The sequence below is a fragment of the Odocoileus virginianus genome, chromosome 24 (assembly GCF_023699985.2).
Source record: "Odocoileus virginianus isolate 20LAN1187 ecotype Illinois chromosome 24, Ovbor_1.2, whole genome shotgun sequence".
In the NCBI taxonomy this organism is placed as follows: Eukaryota; Metazoa; Chordata; class Mammalia; order Artiodactyla; family Cervidae; genus Odocoileus; species Odocoileus virginianus.
The window spans coordinates 10954790-10977616 of record NC_069697.1 but is presented as its reverse complement, the minus strand read 5'-3'; the positions used below and the strand labels follow the sequence as shown (position 1 = coordinate 10977616).

General features: G+C 36.2%; 1 protein-coding gene across 6 annotated transcripts in view; it reads right to left on the bottom strand.

The window, feature by feature from the left end:
- METTL25 (methyltransferase like 25) overlaps window positions 1–22827 on the bottom strand; it is a 121804-nt gene that overhangs the window by 35144 nt on the left and 63833 nt on the right. For 5 of the 6 annotated variants that reach the window (XM_070454285.1, XM_020913319.2, XM_070454284.1 and 2 more), the window contains exons 7-9: window positions 20247–20276; window positions 15923–15996; window positions 355–448 (exon numbers count right to left, since the gene is read on the bottom strand). In XM_070454285.1, the coding sequence (XP_070310386.1) occupies window positions 355–448; window positions 15923–15996; window positions 20247–20276 (198 nt within the window). The remainder of the gene's footprint in view (window positions 1–354; window positions 449–15922; window positions 15997–20246; window positions 20277–22827) is intronic. The other variant, XM_020913320.2, reaches the window with a different exon arrangement.

Genomic DNA, 22827 nt, shown 5'->3' with positions numbered 1-22827 from the left:
TGACTGAGTGACTAAGCATAGCACAGCCTTTAGAGGCATGCAGTTTAAAATTAAAATCATCATCTTCTGCTTTACTTACAATTCTCATTTGTTCTGTTTTCTTGCTTTTTAAGTCTATTTTGATTTGAGAACTGGCAGATTTTGCCTGAATAAACCTAAAAGGGGAATTACTCTAGAGGTATCCAACAGCAACTATCCACACTGACTAAGATAACTGAAGTTTGGTTTCAATAATTTAGATGTTTTCTACAAATGAGAGAAAAGTAGAAGGCAAACAATTTTGTATTATCTCAATCCATAACCCCATAGAAGTTCTTGTGTTTCTTATGAAACAGTGGGCAATAATATACTGACCTTGGACTCATCTAACCCAAGCTTCTTTAGAGACTTTCTAACATAATCCGGAAAGGAAGAGGATTTGGAATAAATTTTACCAACATGCCGGTCACTGCAAAACAAAATCAAATCACTCTTTAGTTTTTCTGATTTAAATTATAGATGATTTTAAATTCAATCATGAAATATTTTAAAATACCTTCTGTACATATGGCACAAGCTCCGCATGTGATAAAAATGTAGCAATATTTTTGTGAACACTTTAATTTACATATTATAAAAAATATTCAGGATCTACTTTTGAGAATTCCTCTAATATACAACAGTAGAAGATAATATTATGAGAAAAAAGTTGCAAACCTAGTACAGATATTTTAAAAGCTTCACTTTTAAAGGGTACCATAGATCTTTCCAAAGGCTCCACTGTGGTACAAGGCACATTTTCACTTTACTGGCTCAACATCACAGTGCACATTTCACGGCAACACCTGCTAATCGTGGTGATATCCAACAGCCATGCAAGGAGGACTTCCTAAATGCCAGCCATTGAGCAAGCACCGTATACTGCTGAGTTGGGCCTGACTTCATTTCATTTGTGCCCTGAAGATTTTCATTATAGTTTAAACACAAAATACAAGATGGTTGGAAATTCAAATAATGCAATGCTGGACTATCATATCTCACAATTTTGGTTGCAATTTAGGTATAATGTAAAAATCAAGAGAAGACAAAACTTACTACCTATAAGTTTCAAAAACAATGAATAAAAGCTCTTTTACTCATTTGTGTGTGCTAAGTCGCATCCAATTCCTTGTGACCCTATGGACTATAGTTCTCCAGGTTCCTCTGTCCATGGGATTTTCCAGGCAAGAATACTGGAGTGGTTGCCATTTCCTCCTCCAGGGAATCTTCCCAACCCAGGGATTGAACCCATCTCTCCTGCATTGCAGGCAGATTCTTTACTTCTGAGTCACTGACTCTTGGCAGTATAAATATTAATCACTATGTTCTAGCTGGACATGAAGCTCCATCATTTCTTTCAGTGAAATATATCTCAAATATATAACTTCACCTCCATTTCTAGATGGCCACTTCAATTACACTTATTATTACCTTGGGCTCTAGTTATTACAGCTACTTCCTAAATAAAGCTGATGTTGGTCCCTTCATTCCCACCTACATTGTTACACTATTTTCTTAGAAGAGCATTTTCACTTACCACTTCCCTGCTCAAAAACTGCTTTGAAATACTAGTTATTTGAATAGGCATAGGTTCCCGGAAGCAGAAATTATATTTTTTGTTACTTTTTGTGTAATACTCAGTGTATTAGTATAATACACTGAGTATTAGTGTATTATATTATAATTATATTATAATTATTATTAATATTATATTAGTATAATATTAGTGTATAATACTCAGATCTTATACATATTAACATATAACAGACATCAGATAATAGATATGAGTATGTATTATAGTATATTGAATTGATTAACTGTGTAGCCAGAAAAATAAGTCAATATTAACTTCCTGCTTCTCATCTTAAAAAGGTTTTTAAACTTTGGTTATTTTTAATTCAAAAGGGCAAACAATTCCTTCCCATGAGATAGTGATTTTGTTCTTATTTTACAGGACCCATTACTGCCTAACAGGCAGTAAAAGAGGCGCTTAAAAGAGAGAGCAGAGCGTGGTACTATGAGTATGGCTTGGTCTGACTCTATCACCTCCATGTTTATAAAAATGTGACATTAATGTACCTGTTTGTAAAGTCACTGTGAACATTACATTAGGGAATACATGTAAAATCCTCAGAACTGTGCTATGATGTGAGCTGTTTTTGTTGCTGTCATGAATGTTGTTTTTGTCATAACTGGAAGCATTGTTTGGGCTCTTTGATTTCAAATGATAAAGAGCAAGGGTAAGATGCTCAAAGGTAAGTGTTAACCATTGTAAGCTGAAGAGAGAATGTATTATAGTGTAAGTGCAGGTACTGATTTGTTGCCTGGGTTTTATGTTCCAGATTGCTTTCAAAGTAAGAGAAACATTTAAAATTTTAATTTGTCCTCATCAAGTGTAGGTATTGATTTGTTTCCTGGGTTTCATATCTCAGATTGCTTTCAAAATAAGAGAAATATTTAAAATTTTAATTTGCCCTCATCTTACTTTCTTCTTCCAGAATACACTACCCTTTTACTGTTACAAATCTCACAACGTGATTACAAGACTACTTTTAGTGTATTAAGCAGTAATTTGCTGCATAAGACTTTCCCCTTAATTCCTTGTTGATTTGTACTATTTCAGACCTGTCTTTAGCAGTAACCAGTAAGGGAGGGGGCTTCTGGGTGGCTCAGTTGGTACATAATCTGCCTACAACGCAGGAGACCCGGGTTCAACCCCTGGATTGGGAAAATCCCCTGGAGAAGGCAGTGGCAACCCCCTCCAGTATTCTTGCCTGGGAAATCCCATGGATTTCTGTATCCTGGTGGGCTACTACGTCCATGGGGTCACAAGAGCCAGACATGACTTAACGACTAAGTCACCACTACCACCACCATACCCCCACAGTAAGGAAGAAAAATATCAACCAAACCGAACCAGGAAGGTGATTATTTCATCATGTTACTTCTCTTTAAATTCCTCCAGAGTTTCCCATGGCCATTAGAATTAAGATCTAAATGCTTATAGTGAAAGCAAAAGTCACTCAGTCGTGTCTGACTCTGCGACCCCATGGACTATACAATCCATGGAATTCTCCAGGCCAGAATACTGGAGTGGATAGCCTTTCCCTTCTCCAGGGGATTTTCCCGATCCAGGGATCGAACCCAGGTGTCCCGTATTGCAGGCAGTTTCTTCACCAGCTGAGCCACAGTATATAGTAAGCCTTGTACCATCTGTTCCTTTCTGACAACCTTTCCACCACTCTTAGGACACTGCCTCTCCATCCACAATGAGAACCTTTCTAGTTTCTTGAACACATCATGCTTTTGGCTACACTTTTTGGCTACATGTTTTACACTTCGCCCTTTATTTTTTTTGCCTAGGGAATCCCAAACTCATCCTTTTCAGATTCTATTTTAAATGTTGCTTTCTTAGGAAAATCTTCTCTGGCCTTCCAGATGAAGTCAGGCTCCTGACACAGAACTTTTCCTTCACATGATTACTCTTTTAGAGTTAGTGGACTCCCAAGAGGGGTGAACATATCCCAGGGAAAAGAGAATATTAGAACTGTAATTTCTACTAAATCTTTATTGTTTTAATTTCAACTTTCCAGTTTATTTTAAAAATCTATACAACAGACCAGCTGAAAGACACATGAATCATTTATTAAACAATTAAGTATTCATTTAGGGGTGTCTACTCAGAAATGTTTATTGATAGAGGCATGACATTTAACAATATATTTGAGTTCACTGCTCTGAGCAGCTGGAGAGCAGAGTTTCCACCTGTTTTGCTCATGACTATCTCCTCTGTGCTTTTAGTAGTATCGCACATCTAGCAGGATCTCACTACATGGATTAAGTAACTCTTGCAGCTTGCAGAAACAAAAACATCTAGTTAGACTACAACATGAGATGTGTTAATACAGTAAATAGACATATTTGCTAGTCAGGTAAACAACATATAGGAAGGCAGGCTTATACATACAAATAAGCAAGTGTGATTTAAAATATGTATTTATATATAGAGAGAGAACTACTGAGAAAAATATATAAGGAAAATGCAGTATAAACAAAACAAATAATAATAGTTAATATTTATTTCATTTTTATGATGTGCCAGAGACTCTTTATTTATATATTTTGCTGTGCTGGGTCTTCACTACTGTGCACAAGCTTTCTCCAGTTGTGGCAAGTGGGAGCTCCTCTCTCATTGGGGTGCAGGCTTAGCTGCCTTGCAGCATGTGGAATCTTACCAGACCAGAGATCGAACCCATGTTTCCTGCACTGGCAGGCAGATTCTTCACCACTGGACCATCAGGGAGTCCATGCCAGAGACTCTTAAGCCCTTTGCTGCATTTACTTATTTAATCAGAACTATTCCGTGTGGTAGGTCCCATTATTATCCTCATGTTAAAGATGGAGAAACTAATGAATGGAAGAGGTTAAGTAAACTGCTCACAGTTTGAATTCAGGAAATCTGGCTTCAGAATCTAGGTTATTAACTACTATTAAGCATTAACTCTGGCAGAGCACTTCAAGGGCTTCCCCGGTGGCTCAGCAGTAAGCGGTCTGCCGGCAATCCAGGAGCCAAGGGAGACGCCAGTTCAACCCCTGGGTTAGGAAGAGGCCCTGGAGGAGGGCACAGCGAGCCACTCCAGTGTTCTCGCCTGGAGAATCCCATGGGCAGAGGAGCCTGGCGGGCTATGGCCCATAGTGTCACAAAGGTCAGACATGGCTAAAGCAACTTCGCATGCACCCACATGCACTGCAGTAAGATTTACATTTGATATCGTTAAATTCCAGAAGAAGAATGTCTACCTCTGTATTATGGGCAAACAGAAGTAGGCAGATTCCATGTGAACTCGAGACTGAAATGAGTCTGAATCCTTGCTCTACCACTTATTTACTGCTTGAAAGCCTCTCTCGTCCCTCCTTGTTCAGCAGTAGAAGGTTGAAGATTCAATAACAGAACCTATATAGCGTGCCTGGCTCAGTATCTGACAAACACTCAATGAATAATGGTCATTTTCTTGTTACTGTGCTGCATTCTAGGGGTAGAATCAGCCACAATTTATGAGGGAAGACAGGTGAAGAAATGTTAGAATTCAATGTGATAAGCGCAAGATGGTGGGCACAATACACCACAGCGTAGGGAGTGCTTCAGCCACTGCATTTGGCAGGGGAACTGTCGTAAAGGGAGAACTGAGTTTCAAAAGGTCTCAATTTCCAATTGTGAAGAGCAATATTGATAAAAGAGATGAATAAACAGTAACATTAAAATCAGGCCAGCACTTAAATTTAGAAATAGGTTAAACAACTTTTAAAACCTGTTTTCCTTAAGGGCTTCACAGAGGCGCTCTAAGCTTTACAATTGTCTATGAAACACGAAAGGATGACAGCGTAAGAAGAAAGCTCTTTTCTAAAACTTGTTAAATTTATTTAGTTCTATGTAAGATTGTACTTGAAAATAGAGTGCTGTTGTTAAAAACATTCTAAAAAATGGTTTTATTACTTTTATGGGTATAGGAAGAGGGGAAAGTACCAATAATTCCATTTTGGTTTAAGAAATAAGAATATATTATAGAAAACAGAACATCAATTTAAATATTGTTACCAAAGCAACATAAGATTAGGTAGAATGAATCAGGCTTTTAGAACTTTTGGAGGTAAAAAAAGTTACTTCTGCCAGACATGGCACTAATATCTAAAGTCTGGGTACCTTACAAAACAATGTTCTTAAAAATAATAGCTGCAAAGAGAGTTTATAATCAAGAGTGCAACCTGCTCCTTCGCAGCTGCAAGAAAAAGACTACTTTCCTTATCAGCCTTTAGAAGAGTCTATAGTTTTAAAGATAAATATTGCAATTCTAATAATTAAGAAACAAGAGTGAAAAAGGGCAGGTACAAGAAAAATCTCAATACTACTCAGAAAGTAAAAGGGCAGAATAGGATTGTTAGTAAATGGAATATGGGGCAATCCCACTTTTTATTTTAATTTTTAGTAAGTACCAATTGTATTTTTCTCATTATTTAACACTAAAGTTTGGAGTCTGCCTTTTATAATTACATATTATGACATCACAGAATCACTGTAACCTTAATTTTTGCTGACACATGTGAAAATAAATCCTTCTCTCTGTTAATTACTTAATATAATTAATATGTGGCAGTTTAGTCACTAAATCGTTTCCAACTCTTTGTGACCCCATGGACTGTAGCCCACGAGGTTCCCCTGTCCATGGGATTCTCTAGGCAAGAATACAGGGGTGGATTGCTATGCCCTTCTCCAGGGGACTTTCCGCACCCAGGGATTAAACCTGGGTCTGCTGCGTTGCAGGTGGATTCTTTAGCAACAGAGCCACCAGGGAAGCCCAAATATACAATTATATATAACTAATCTAGTTGATATAACTGTTTTCGGTAAGAAAATGCCAAAGATCAAGGATCTGGAGGCCATCTCTTTCTGTCTCCTCTGACGAATTTAGTATCTTTGACTTCTCTTTACTGAGTCTTGACCCTTATCACAGGAAAACGTTCAAGTTTTTCTGTCTGAAAAACGCAAGCAAGCACACCAAAATCCCCCACCCCACACAAAACCTCTCTCTGATCCTATATCCTAAAACTACCTACCAAGGGTGATTGTCATATGATCAAATGACGAGTTGAGTCCCAGAGCATTAAATGTACATGAATTCAAGTATGTACGCTTGGCATGTCATGAAAAATACTGTGAAACATTTTATGTATGTATTTTATAGTGTATACAGGCAAACAATATGCACTTAAAAATATGCATTTTACACATTTAATTACGATACTGGGTTATAACACTAAATCTATGTACTTTCCTACAGTACTTTGTCAGAAATGCAAGGAATTTTCAGGTAGATTTTACTGTACATGACTCCTATGTTTCCACTGTATAGAATGGCTTTCCTATATAAATTTTCTTATTAGACCATGTGCCCTTGGTTACTTGGTCCAGAAAGCATGGGAACCATATCAAATAATGGGTGGCAGCTGCTGTGATAAGATTGCTAGACTAGTCTGCAATACTGCTTACCATCCTCCTGAGAAAGAGTAATGCTAGAATCCTTCTGATAATGCAGGGAAGCGCACAGTTACCTGTTTAATATACCTGTCTCTGTTACTCTACTATGAAAGAGCTCCCTGAAGGCAGGATCCACAGAGTACTTGTCAGGTTAGCTTCAAGGCCTCAGACAGAGCCTCAGATCACAGAGGGGAGTGTTTAACACAAAGCAGACCGTCTGATTAACAGGACAAAGACAGCAGAGTAAGAGAAAAATTGAGGCCACGATCCAAATTTTGGCCTCTCTGGCAATAGCATCCTTTCTCATACAGACTTCAAGAAGGCTCTAATTTTCATCAAGAATACTCTCTAAAATTGCACTGTACTAGGAAAAAAACACTTGGACAAGGAATCAACAGATCTAAATTCCAGCAGCAGTAAACAAATCAGCTCTCAGAACCTCAACTTTCTCACTGAGAAAACTGAGATGAAACGGAGGTAACATCTACTTAATAGCTCAACAGGAAGATGTAAGTGAGATGATGATGCACAATAACAGGAAAGTGTCACAGGAATGTTCAGTAAGGTAGTAGTTATATTACTTTATAAAACTATAATTTGGTAATATAACTGTGTTGGCATTTTATTTTTTAAATAAGTACCTTGACTTGTTATTAATAAAAGTTTTGATTTTCTTATTGCTTATATAAGTGGCTTGACCACTTACCATGGAATGCAGTAAGGTTAAGTACAGTGATTTACAACAGTGGTCTTCACTGGCTGTGAGGAATCTGCAAAAACTTTGAAAGGGGTACACCGTTGGGGCTGATTAAAAAAAAATAAGTTTCCAAATCCTCTACTTCCTTATACCCACTTTCCTTAAACTCATCTGTCTGGGAAAACGCCTGTTTTCTACATCTCCTTTCACAGATGGCCCTTCTGCTCTAACTTGGCAAAGAAAAGGCACACCTCTAACCCATATTACTATGCTGCATTGCTATGAGGTGTAAGATCCTCTGGAGAGTCGTTGACAAATAGTTTCCTTACTAAAGGCATTATAAAGGCCACGCCCATCTGTCTAAATAGGAGATGCATTCCAATAAAGTTTAACTGTTCATATTGAATAATTAAAAGTAAAAACTTTGAATTTATGCTGTCTACATGTATAAGTATTCATGTAACAATAACTTGATCCTAAATATCTTTTTTGTAACATTTAGAGCGTTGACAGGTATAGGAAATTTTGTCATCAGGTGGACATGATGAAAGTAACAGGAGAGCAAGGACTAGTGACCGAAAGGAAAGGATGCTGCCCTATGTTCCTATTTTGGATTTAAACGGGACTAGACTTACTGTATATAACAGAAGATACTCCACAGGATCCTATAGTGGACTATGAACAATACATGTGATATCAAACAAAATAGTCAAAATGATCTCATTTTGCTACCGTCATTTCCTTTGGAATTGAAAGACAAATAACCAAATAGTCATATAAATCACACATGAGATTCTAGATTCTATAATAATTATTTTCAAGATTTTTCTGTGCTTCTTAGAGTATGCCCTGTAAAACACTTAATGTTACAAATTTTAATTACATGTGTGTACAGTTTTGAGAGAAAAAATATATGAACAAATAAACACGTTTCAACAAAGCTGAATAGGTTAATTTTAATAATAATAGCAATCACTCACTATGTTCCCGGCACTATTTTAAGCACTTTACATATACTAACTACTTTTCACAACATCTCTTTGAGGTAGGTGCCATTTTCATCCCAGTTTAGAGATGGGAAAATGAAGCAGAAAGACTTTAGGTAATGTGCCCAAGATCACAGTGTTGTCACCCAGTGAGGACTGGGTAGTGTTGTGAACCATCACACCCTGCTGTCTCTCACCAAACTACTGAGAGTCTTTAAAATAAAAATGTGTGTTCGAATCTTAAACAGGATGATAGTACATGAAGCATTTACTTGATGAAGAAATTCTTTTCTCTCAAAGCATTTTTATAGAATCACTGCTCCTCAGACAACAATCTGAAGAATACTGTCATAGAGCAATCAGGATCTGATTTATCTTTCTTCAAAGGCACTTGAAGAAATGAAACTTGTGAATGAAAGTAGCCAAACAAAAATAATTTGAATTGGGAAATGATCAGAGACAAGTAAGTAAAACATGCCATATATTATGTGTAGCATAAGAGCTAACGAGAAGCTGACGATAGAGGAGAGAAAGTGAATATAAAATGTTAGAAGGGAGTGATGGTGGGTGTCACAGAGGGGATACTGTTGAGTGAAGAACTGAAGGAGAGTGAGCTAGCCATGAGGCTATCTGGTGATGATATTCCAAGCAGAGAATGTGTTGTATGGAAAGGCCTTAGAGTAGAGAGTGCTCCTGTTATTTTTAAGTAATAGCAAGGAAGGCAGTGCAGACACAAATAAATGGGAAATTCATAGAAATGAGATCAGAGAGATAATGATAGCACCATCAAATAAGGCTTTGTAGGTCACAGTGAAAATAATCAGCTTTACTTCCACATGAATAAGAAGCCATGGGAAGATTGTGAGGAAGGCCTCACTTAAAAGTATTAACAGGATCACTCTGGCTATTGTGTAGAGAACAGACTCATAGGGCAAAATCAGAAGCGGGACGAGCACTAGGAGGTTATTATAACCATCTAAATGAGAGGTGATGGTGGCCTAGGCCAGGGAGCTGGCCCTGAGGATGGTAACAAGTGGTAGGATTTTAGATATATTTAATTAGAGAGACTACGAAATTGCTGGACTAGATCAAGGCAGTGTGAGAGAGAGGGGTCAAAATTGTCTCTGGAATTCCTGACCAGAACAACTAGAACTGGAATATGGTGAGTACAGTCCACAGGGTCGCAGAGTCAGACACAGCTTGCAGGAACATTAACGATTAGACTGCAGATTTGAGATTCATCAGAATAAGATGGTATTGAAAGCCATGCGATGTTATGAGGTCACCGGGCTAGTGGGGATAGAAAAAAAGCACTTTAACAATGAGAGCTTTCAAAGAGGAACAGGAGTCAGCAAAATAAACTGGGGTTGGGGGGGGGGGAAGGAATGAACGAAAGAATGAAATGAAAAAAGTGACTATCTTAACAGGGACTTTCTCTAGCATGTAAGAGAAGAAGTGTTTCCATAGAAAGTAGTAAACTGTGTGAAGTACTGAGGGCAGGCTAAGTAAGATGAGGACTGAGAACTGACCACAGGATTTAGTCATAGGGGGTCACTATTGCGGTTGTTCAGTCGCTAATTCAGGTCCGACTCTTGCTGTCCCATGAACTGCAGCATGCCAGGCTTCCCTGTCCTTCTCTGTCTCCCGGAGTCTGCCTAAATTCATGCCCACTGAGTCAATGATGCTATCCAACCATCTTATCTTCTGTCAACCCATTCTCCTCCTGCCTTCAATTTTTCCCAGCATGAGATTCTTTTCCAATGAGTCAGCTCTTCGCATCAGGTGGCCAAAGTACTGGAGTTTCAGATTCAGCATCAGTCCTTCCAAAGAGTACTAAGGGTTGACTGCCTTTAGGATTGGTTGGTTTGGTCTCCTTGCAGTCCAAAGGATTCTCGAGAGTCTTCTCCAGCACCACAGTTTGAAAGTGTCAGTTCTTTGGTGCTCAGCCTTCTTCCTGGTCTGATTCTAACATCTGTACATGACTACTGTGTGGTCACAAGTGACCCTAAAAAGGGGAGTTTGATGAAGTGATGGAAGTAAAGTCTGATTGGTGTTCAAGCAAAAATGGGAAAGAAATTGGCAGCCCTTTCAAGGGTTTTCCCAGGAAAGGAAAGAAGAGATATGAGATAGGAGTTGGAGGAGAAAATGGGTCTAAAGAGGATTTTGATGCTGTGTTCTTAACCACTATGATATACAACTTCATTAAATAAAGCTAAGAACTGGCCACCAGGGCTCACTGGTGGCAGAGGAGCAGACACTATAACTAATTGTACATTGAGATTGGACAAGAGCAATGAACCAAACAGATTAACTACTATGGCAGAAGAGAGTGAGAGGGAGAAGAGAAAGATACTAGAGATGCTTTCTAAACGGTTTTAAGGAAACCCTAGGATTTTACCTGCCAGAGGTCAGGGGAGGAAAGGATGACAGGAATGGGGAGGTGAAGATTTCAAGTAGGCAGAGGAGCGCCAAGAACACACATCAGGTGCAAAATTAATTGCATGGGAAATGAATAATCTAGTGTACAAACAGTGTGCATGAGCAGCTGCTTGGGGTGCAGAGAAGGAAGAAAGGGGTGACTTAGGCTGGAGAGGACATCAGTGACACCTGAGAAATGGCCCTGAATGCCATAATAAGGATATTTTAGTTTTTGAGTATGAAGAAGAGGAATTATCAAACATATTGAAGAAAAGTGACATGACTGTTTCTGAAAGATAAATGATGGGATTTGAAGAACAGACTGACAGGGGGCCCTCTGTCAGAATAAGGCATGGTTAGCATGTTAAAAAGGAGTGAGCATTCTTTCTTTTAATAAAAGTGAATGCAGTAGATCTAATTAAAATTCTACTCAAGTGAACCCAACACCATGCACATGCTGTCCACAAAATGAAGAACATGGCTTACTTGTAGCATTTTCCAAAGAAGCAACATCAGTGTAATTTTAGGAAATTTTAGGAAAAGGTAAAGTAGAGATATACTCAATAAAAATAAGCAGAAAGTATCAAAATTAAGTTTCTCTATCATCACAAAATATTTATGAAATTATTTATCTTGTGCCTTTTATATGCTAATATATACTGAAAGACAAGGAACCTTTAAGTATTTCTTAAGACTTATAAAATTTTGCTGAAAATGGAAATCCCTTAAGGAAGTACCGAAAATCTTCAAACTACTCATCAATTTAAAAGATACTAACTTGTAATTTGACCACACATTAGGGACTAAATAATTACCTTTAATTTTGTGAGCCAGTGTTGATAATCTGGCTTTTCAAATATTTACCTGATTACTGCAAAATCATAATGAAAATTAAACTGACTCATAATTACAGGCATCAGAAATGATGTATGTCTTTTTTTTTTTTTTAGAAATGATGTATGTCTTATACAGCTGTTTATGGTACTCAGTATGAAAGAGAATTGTAAAGTCTATACATCTATTTCTCTGTCCTCTTTGAAGTGTTCTGAAGGATTTTTAATTCCATGAAATGCTTTCTTTGGCATTTTATTCCCTTAGAAAGTTTCCAGATAAGGACTAATTATAACATCTTAAAAATTATACAAATTATTGAGTTTTAACATAAATGTTAAATGCTAAGTCACAATTACAATCAACAAAGATACTCTGTTAATTTAAGTTCATGAAAAAAGTTTACTTCTAAGATTATATAAACAATTATACTTGACTTTTGAACAATGTTTCAAGTATTCTGAAGTGGGATATCACTTGAAGACAATATATTTTAGTTAGCAAGGAAAATTAAACAAAGTGCAAATGAAATTATTAAGTGATCTTATTTCTATCTTTAGTACTCTTGCTGGCTAGAGATTCCAATCAGGGTAACCTTGTTACATTGCTAATACAAGGAGACCTATAACTCAACTCATATTAAAAATATCCCAAAGAATTTACAAGGAGACCTGTAACTCAACTCATATTAAACATATTCCAAAGAGAAGCATGGGATAGTGAAAATATTTGTGGACTACAAATTTGGTCCTAGTCCTGGTTCTTTTAAGCTGTATGACTTAAGACAAGCTTTTAACCACTTTTTCTTAATTTTCCTTATTACTATAAAGAGGTGATTGCAATAGATACCAGGGATATAATATGTAGCTCAACTAACCCTGAGGTGTGGTCTGAAACGAGATTATAATTTTATTGCTACTGAATAAAAACAAGGATTTAAAAAATAGAGCGTATATGTCAATAGGAGGCACCCCTGTAAGCAACACCAAACCTGAGAAAGAGAAATTACCAGTGCTGAGAAACCCCTACACGCCCCTCGCCTTCCCCACCTCATCACTCTGCATCCTCAACTGCCCTCCCTCCCACAGGAGGCTGCCCCACTGAATAATGCTTGTGTTATCATTGCTCTGTTACTCTTGATTGCTCACTACATATTTATACTCCTGCGTCATTATACAGCTGTGCTTGTTTTCCAAATTATAAGAATGGATCCATCCTACAGGAATTTTTCTATAATGTTTACATCTACAACATTCATTCACGTTGATGCATGTAGTTGTAATTCATACTTTTTCACCAAGGCACAGTATTCTACTGCAGCTTATCCATTCTCCTATTAGTGAAATTTTTGTTCATTTTATTCATTCTGTTTAGACTACTGCTCTTATAAACACTGCTGCTATTGATCATTCTTCTGTTGTTGCTGTTATTGTTGCTTTATTCTATTTATTTTCTTAAATTTGGTCACACTGGGCAGCTTGTGAGATCTTAAATCCCTGACTGAATCAAGGATTGAACCCGGGCCCCGGCAATGAAAGCATTAAGTCCTAACTGCTGGACTGCCAGGGAGCTTTACTTTTGTGTATCTAAGAAGTGGCATCTGGGGAAGAATGAAAGCCTAAAGCTGAGCTCATTTCTCTTGGTTTCCATCTTCTCCTAAATATCTGATAATTTTTAATTTCCTTGCTAGTATCTGATGTTCACCAGCCAATTAAAAACAAATTTAAATACACACATACACACAAACACACATATTTGTATACACTCACCACACATATGCATATGTACACATCTCAGCATTTTCAGCTTTTCTCAGATGGAGAGATAGCTCTAATTACTTAGTCGGCTGTTCTTGAATGTGGGTTTCTCTTATTTTCTTTGGTTTTTGCATATGCCATCCTGACTAGATTATGAAAGACTCCTGTGTGGATACTAGATCCATAGTATGCATTCAGAACTTGATAGAACTGCCTGCCACACAATAAACAATCCCTGTGTTAAAAAATGTAACAGGTACAAGTCTTGGCAATTTATTGGAATGTGTGGCTTGATACTGGGAAATGAAAATAAGCAAACATCATTTTAAGATTCCTAAAGATTGATAAAGGCCATGCCATTCCCCAGAAAGGACAAAAGAAGTCAAAGGACAGAAGAAACAGCAATAGAAGTGGGGTGAAGCTGACTTTGTTTTTTGGCTATGGCTGAATCTGGTGTATTTTTAAGGTACTTAAGTGAAGCTATTCGGATTAAATTGAGAAATGTAGATTTGAACTTCAGAAAAGAGGTATGAGCTGGATACATCGTAAGTAATTGCTAAGAAGAAATATAAAGAGACAGCAGCTGAGTATAAAACACTAGAGAACTTCTAGAAATACCAAGGGGCCACGTAAGAAGAACACTGAAAGAAGATAGATGAGTGTTGAGAGTAGGAAGAGGAAGCTTAGAGGAATATAGCTTAATGGAAGACAATGGGGAATGCAGGCTGGCAAAAGCAATTATTGCATGATCAAATGTGGCTGAAAGGTTACTAAAGGTCTGGAACAAAAAAAGTCTTATAATAAATAACATCTATTGAGTAATCAAGGCAGGCAAGAATGTGGAGGGTTGGAGAGATTTGAATTTTTAAGTGAGAAGAAAGGTTTAGGAAAGAGTTTAGATGATTTTAAGCAGGCATTAAGAGAACAACAGAACAACAAACACACTAATGAATAGATTTGAGGGCTTAAAGGAAGGCAGGCAGTCAATACGTGAGTGAACATGAATTTGCACAATTTTGTGACTTTTGCCAACAAGGTTAACATCTTGGGGTGAGAAAGAAATCAGTTTTCTAGAAAGAGAAAGGAATTAGTTTACAGGAAACCAAGAGAAATTCATCTCTAGACATTTTGAAGATTAGTTTTTGGAAAAGAGATGGACAGTGGGATACAAATTTGGGAGTTAACTTAATGGCATATGTAGATACTTACATGTCATAATTTTTTTAGTTAAGAAAAAGACTATTTTTCTTACAGAAATTATACCTAATCTGAAAATATTAATAGCTTCTATTCCTATTAATGAGTTTGGATTTGTTTTTGTTTTTGAGAACTTGAAAACTATTCTATTTTAATTTTAAGAATAATTCCATTATAACCAAATGGCAATAAGAATCATAAAATTATAACTAGTAGGAAGAAACTCATGAAAACCGAAGGGACTGCAGATATATGCTTGAGTATAGCAGTTGCTAAACCACTATTTTGAAAAACTCTCCTAACCCTTGCCTTTGTGTATAGGCAGTTATTATCTGGGGAAAACAGAAACAAAACAAAACATACGCAAGGCTACTATTTTACCAGTAGAGACGTGAATGGCCACAATGGCTGTCTAAAATTGATACCTGTTCTAACTACTTAAGTTTCCAGTGGTTGTGAAACATTTACGATATAACCTCTGCTCATATTTGGGCTTCCCAGGTGGCGCAGAGCTAAAGAATCCACCTGCCAATGCAGTAGACACAGAGACGTAGATTCAATCCCGGGGTTGGGAAGATCCCCTGGAATAGGAAATGGCAACCCAATGGTGTATTCTTGCCTGGAAAAATTACATGGGGGAGCCTGGTGTCCTATATAGTCCATGGGGTCACAAAGAGTCAGACATGACTGAGCACTTACACACATATACACATACCTGCTCGTATTATATTCACTGAATCACTAATACATAACATTTCAATACTTCTCACACTCTAAAGCACACTTTACATATGTAACCATATACAACTTTATCATCATAACAATCTTTCAGTGCAAAAGGCAATCAGTAGAACTCTTATTTCATGCTCAAATTCAAAGCTGCTTCTACTAATAACAGTGACCCTGAATAAATTCACCTGAAAATGAACAGTCACTTCACTTACAACACAGGATAGTTACTATTATTGAAACGAAATCATCATACCATTTGGTGATGCCATAACACTCTTTAATAATATCCTGAAGTATGGCACGATAGAAGAGGGACTCAGTAGGCAGCTGAAAAAAAAGCAGATATATATAAGCACAAGAAACAAGTAAAAAACAAAATCAAATCAGTACTTGAGAGTCAGGACCATAAGTGAATGATAGAAACCTGAGTTTGTTGTTAACATAGAGGATAATATTATAACTTTTCTATTCTAAATAAAATGTACCTGGAGGCTAATCCTCACTGAGAAAATAGAAGAAACTATAAAAGAAGTAGTAGTGAATGAAGTAGAAAAGGAATAATCAAAGAAAAATGAGCTAATGTCCCAAATGGAATGCTTCTCATTTAAAAATGTAGAAATAAACTTTCACAACCAACTGCGTCAGCACTGTATAAGAGAGAAGTAGGATGTGTGCAAAAGAGCAGAAAATGTGGGTCTTTCCTCACAGTGGTGGATTAGAGATTTAACCTAGGATGCAGAGACAGAGAGAAAAGGCACTGCACTACATAAGGACATCCCAAAATATGTTCATTTCCTAGGGAAAGAGAAGTGGGAAGTGTCCAAGAAGGTCCAAAGGTCGGGAAGAAGGCCTTAGTGATGCATAATAGTTTCAAAGAGGTAGAAGGTAATAAAATACTATACACAAAAGAAAAATGCTTCACTGTGGCAATGTAACAGGTTCTCTTACACTAAGAAACCACAAACAGTGGCCGAAACTCCATCCATATCCTGAGACCTTTTAATACTGATAGTATAGGAAAATCCAACACAAATATCAGGAACAATAACCCTGTTTCCATGTCAAGTTACTGTTGGGGAAAAAAAAATGAGCAAGCATGGTAGGAGGTCAACAATAATTGAATACCTCTGAGTAGTCAAATAAGATAAGAACTAAAAACTGTTTTAAAGATAGAGTTCAATGAAATGCGCACATCTAATGAGTTATCCTCTTGTAAATTCAATTCTCCTCCTGAGCTGCACATTGTTACTATCATGTTTTCAACTAGAACACATTTGGATTCGAGTGGAGTTTAGCAGAAAATAAACATTTTGCCTGTGTGCTCAGGCAGGAAACCTATTCTAGGGCCCCACTTCTCCATTTAACATCAAGTTCCTACACTGTGCCCCAGGTGCTGAGACTAAAAAAAAAAAATCACAAGGTGGCAGTTGAGGGTCAATCATTATTTCTTGGGTCTTTACCCGATGGCATTGCCTTCTTAAGTCACTGGAGAACATCTGACTTGTAGGATCTTGAGAGAGTCCTTGGAACACAAGTTATATCTTCACTGGATGGTGGGACCAGTGAGAAGGGTGATTCCAGTAGGAAATGGTATTAGTAATATCGCAGTTTCCAATCCAATTCCTAAATGACTTACTGAAAAGCAGACATATGTATACTTGAGTGCCCACACTAAAATTTATAACCTTCAAAAGGCACACTCCTTATGCAAAATTTCTTTCCAAGTACAACTCCCTGACTTAAGACAAAATCTCTGATTCATAAAGTTTCCTTTCCTGAAGAGTTTTCCAAAAATTTTATTAAGAATTTCCCATCCCTGGATATATTTTCTATTTGATCTTTTTTGATCTTGAGTAATTCTTTTCTGTAGTACCTACAATGTCTATTATTTGTCCCCCACTTCCTCCAAATCCTTTCAGTTCTCTCACAGAAATGTTGAAATCCCTTTTCATATATTAATACCTACTCATATTGTTCTACTGAGATTCAAGGCATTCTGGGAAATATTTAAGGAAGTGAAATATCAGAATTATAAATGCCTTACAAAATTAATTTTTATTTGAATAGTTATAATAGATAGGAACTTCAATTTTATGTAAATTTTATATAAAACTCCTAAAAATATTGAAGCTGTTGTTTGAGCCGAGGAAGCCTGGCTCTGATGTCCCACTACCAAGCCATGATCCTATTTTGCTTCTTCCACATTTTGGCAAAGATGAGTTGTCATCAATTTTTTTATTATACACTTTCATGTAGGAAAGCTGAGAAGAAACTCTTAAAAAATAAAGCTCTCCTTTCTCATGCCTTTTAGAAAAATTATATAAAATGATATTCAGATAGTGTAGAAATACATGTATATTTATTTGTTATTAAAAACTGATTATAGAAAGGCCACCAAAAAGACCAAGAAACATCCTTTAAGCAAGAGAACATACAAAAATGGAATGCACAGAGGAATACAAACAGGATAGAATAAATCATCATTCCCAAGTAACCCTGAGTAAATAAGAACTTTACAGCTGTTTCCTAAGAGAATGGAAAGAGAGTTATGAAGTGCCTTCGAAAGCGCACTCCTGGAATAACCAGGACTATCCATCCTGGTAAATACAGATGGGGCTAAGTGGGAAGGAAGTCAACATCCTCTGAGCAGCCTGTGCCTGACCACTCCAGGAATAAGCTGGATGTGCCTCAGAGTTTACTTTCTTTCCTTTGCAAATGATAAGTCAACGTAACACGTTAATGAATTTTAAAATGAGAGGGAGCAGACAGAGTTCACCCTTACAGGATGTATATGTCTATTAAGACATACATTTTATAGGTCTAGTGGAGAGGGCACTAAGCTGGAAAACTCTACAATTAACTGAGTTAGAATGTACTATTAGCCTTGTGCTGTGTATCATGTTCTCACGTAAGCTTGGGGAATACTTAACTCACAAGACTGACTGTAAACATGAGCAAGCACTCGGGCAGCTGAAGAGCAGAGCGCAGATGCACGGGGCAGTATCATGATTAACGCTCTTTCCTCTTCCAGGCCCCTAAGGAGCCACTATTTTGATCTGTACTCTAGTCAAGAGCTTGGGCTCCAGAGTCAGAGATTCAAAGCTCACTGTTCACCACTTAACACTGTTCTTGTGTGTATTGTGAGGTAACAGTCGCCACCTCAGAGGCCATGTATGCGGCACTTTAATTGATAAAGCAAACTATGAACTGAACTTTGGTAAGCACTGTATGAAACCAAGCTTTCATTTTCATGATCATAATTAATCACCTAAAACAGTAACAAGAGTTGATATGTATCAAACACTTACTATGTGGCATTGTTTTAAGCATTTTACATCTTTCACTCATTTAATCCTCACAAAAACTCTGTGAGAAAGGTATTATTATTACTGTTAGTTTTATGATTGTTATTATTTGCATTTTACAGATAAAGAAATTAAGCTGTGGAGAAATCACCATGTGTCCCCAGCTCAGTAAGCCAGTAACTGATGTAAGACAGGACGCAAACCAGCCGTCAGAGACTACAGCCTGCATGCTTACAGTATGCTCGAGGGTCTTCAAAAAGTCAGTTTTGTCAGTTTTTAGGTAGCTACAATCAATATTTTTTAAACTGTGCTCAGTCACATCCAACTCTTTGCAGCCCCATGGACTACAGCCCGCCAGGTTCCTCTCTCCTGAGAATTTTCCAGTCAAGAATACTGGATTGGGTTGTCAATTCCTCCTCCAGGGGACCTTCCCAACTCAGGGATCGAACCTGCATCTCTTGTGCTTCCTGCATTGGCAGGCAGATTCTTTACCACTTCCCACCTGGGAAGCCCCTAACTTTTTAAAGAAAAATCCACACAAAGTTCTTAGCATTGTGTCTGACCCAAAGTAAGCACTCAGTAAACGATACTTGTTACTACTATTATATTTAAAAATTAAAATGGACATATTAATACTCTCTGAAAAGAAGCTAAAAAGAAATCTCTAAAATTTAGGTCCAGTAAGAAAATTTTGTGATAAATTAAAAGGAACTCTTTAAAAAAACATTAAAAATATTTAAATATTTCATAAATCATAAGGTAGAGGATAAAGCAATTACATAGAATACATTAACATCTGTTTATATATAAAAACTCATTTGGTTGTTGCAACTAATGACTAATGAAGTCAATAAAAAAAAGTTAAACAAACAAATAAAACGTGTGCTTTGAACTATAGTTAAAGAATAAATTGAATGCTATACCTTGTTTATCTTTGCTTGAACTAAGCCATAAAAGCTTGAATGTCAGCAACAACATTCTTCAGAAATATTTATAGACTGTTTAATATAATATGAAGAAATAAGACCCTAGTATAAGAATATAATGTAGAAGTTTCCCTAAAAGCTTAATTTTCTTTTCCTGAGAGTTCAATTCTGTTTTATAATAAAGTAAACTTACAGAAAATGTGTAAGTTTGAATATGAAGAGGAGACAAGAAGAGGGGGTATTTATTAAAATTCATCAGGTTTTAGGTTCACCGGCAGGTCAAGTATGAAGAGCACTTTGAGAAAATCTATCACTTTCATCAGCTGGATTAAACACTCTCACTTACCCCTTGGCCAACTGTAACCCGCTCCAGAGCCTTTAAGGAGAAAAAAATAAGACAAAGATAGTTGATATGTTTAGTCTTATCTTATAAGACTTATAAACACATTATATGCGGGCTTGTAAAAGTGACATTTAAAGAGATTAATTAACCAATAACATAACAGTTTATACACTTAGAAGTGTTAATACCATGAAGGAATGTTAACTGGTACACTTGTATAATTTAGGGCTGCTATATGCATCTGTGTCATGTACACAAACACATACACACTGCCACTGTATAACCCTTTGAACTTAGAAGGAATTAGAAAACAGGAAAGATATAAAAAGACATATTCTTGGCTCTCTTTTATTGTAGCTAAAACAAGTAAATCCAAAGCTATTATAATACATATATAATAAACAATTTATATGTTACTTTTTAATTATTGTCTTCCAATTTTTAAAAAACATATAATTTTATCTTTTATTAAATAAAAGTATATTGACAAATTACAGTTGAAATCTTAGCTTACAAAAGTACATGTTTTTGGTCTTGCATGGTCTGCAAATTCAAATCAAATTCACATATGATCAAGTCACTTTAAGAGAAAGTAATACATATTTTTATAATTTTCTATGTAGTTGGTTTTACATTTATATTTAAATATAAAATGTTTTTATAAAACATTTCCTAATACTTCCAATAAATACTCATAATACCATATACATGAGAGATTTCTGATAATTTAAATATGGAATAGAGACTTCTGAAATGTTCAGTTTTTTTAGAAACATACATTTCCACACTTACATTGTTTTATAACTGAATCACATAATATTTTAACTAAAATTTTATTTTTAAAGCTTTAATTAGAAAATATTTCAAATATAAAGTAGTCAAATGTAACAGATTTGCATACACTTCCTAATTAAAAATATTCATATTTGCTTCAGATGCCTATGTCTTCTTAAATATTACTTTTTAGATATAGCTGAATCATGTCCTTTTAAAACTGAAAGAAAATATACAGATTATCCAAAGTGTAATTTTTGCAGATGCACATGGTCACTGACAGTGAAAGGAACTTGCCACAAGTTGCACAGTTAGTTAGCAGGTGAGTAGGAACTAAAAACTTGTTTTCCAAATCCCAATTTACTTTTCATGATCTCATGCCACGAAGATTTAGTGGGAAAATGGGCTCATGTTATGAAAGTTTGCTTCACAGAAATTGTTTGAAGAAAAAAACGGAACTTTTCCATTGACTTCAAGGATACCGTCCCTGAACATCAAGAGCAAGAGAGTTATGAATACAGAAGATAATTACTAAATAATAAACTTTTTATTTTATTCTGAAGTATAGACAATTCCCTGGTAGCTAAGATGGTAAAGAATCTGCCTGCATTGCAGGAGACCTGGGTTTGATCCCTGGATCAGGAACATTCCCAGGAGAAGGGAATGGCAACCCATTCCAGTATTCTTCCCTGGAGAATTTCATGGACAGTGGGAGCCTGCTGGGCTACAGTCCTTGGGATCGAAGAGAGTCAGTCAGACATGACTGCGTGACTAATATGATAACCAATTAACAATGTTGTGATAGACAAGTTTTTAATAATATATTATTTGGTGTCAATACAAATATCATATAACACAGGGCTACTTTTGGTATGTGTTGTTGATGAGTTTATTTTAGAAAACCAAATGTTAACTTTTGATTACATGATAAAGGATAAACAGGTAGGTGATAGTTTCTTACAAATATTAATAATTTTTCTTGGCCAATAAATATAGATGGTGAAGAGAATATACTAAGTGTTCATTTCATACTAATAAAATATTTTGAAATTTTATCAGGTTAAAGTTATGCTGATAAGATTGCACTAATATAGTTCATTCTTTCCCCCTGGTTAGTACCCTTAACAGTCCATCTGAAAGTGTTACCAGAAAGATATCTCTCTGTCTCACTCTCTCAATCCCTTAAGCTCTGAATATTTGTAAAAAACATCAGTTATGAAGAAAAAGGCAATGAAACAAGAGACACCAAAAAAATGTTCCTTAGACTTTCTAAGATTAGTCAATAAAAGAAATCCATGTGACCAAAGACAAGGATAGAGCTAGAAGGAGAGGGGCATTCTATAAGAAGCTGATATTAGTCAGGCAGAGGTTGATAAATTCTTTATTTTGGAATTTACTTTTCAAAAACCCTTCTTTATGGTTTCTTGAATATTTACTTTATAGCAAACAGTTTTGTTTTGTGAATATACTATATTCTTTTATCTTTCTAAGGGATATTAATTGCTATTATATATTATTTTGGATAGTATCTCTTTTTATTTTGAATCGTTTTCTCCAAGTTGCTTTTTTCCTATTTGTTTATCTGATCTCTATTCTTTCCTGTTGGACTTTCTTAGACAGCTAATGATTCTTGGCTGTCTGCTGCTAATTAAAATGTGGGTATCATAAACTTGAGGACTATTAATTGCAGACCTCACCACAAAGGTCCTATTTTATTGTGAAATTTCTTTTTTTTTTTTTTTTTTAAATTGTGAAATTTCTAATGCCAGTATCTTCAGACTTTTTTCTTAGGCTAGTCAGATTCCCTACA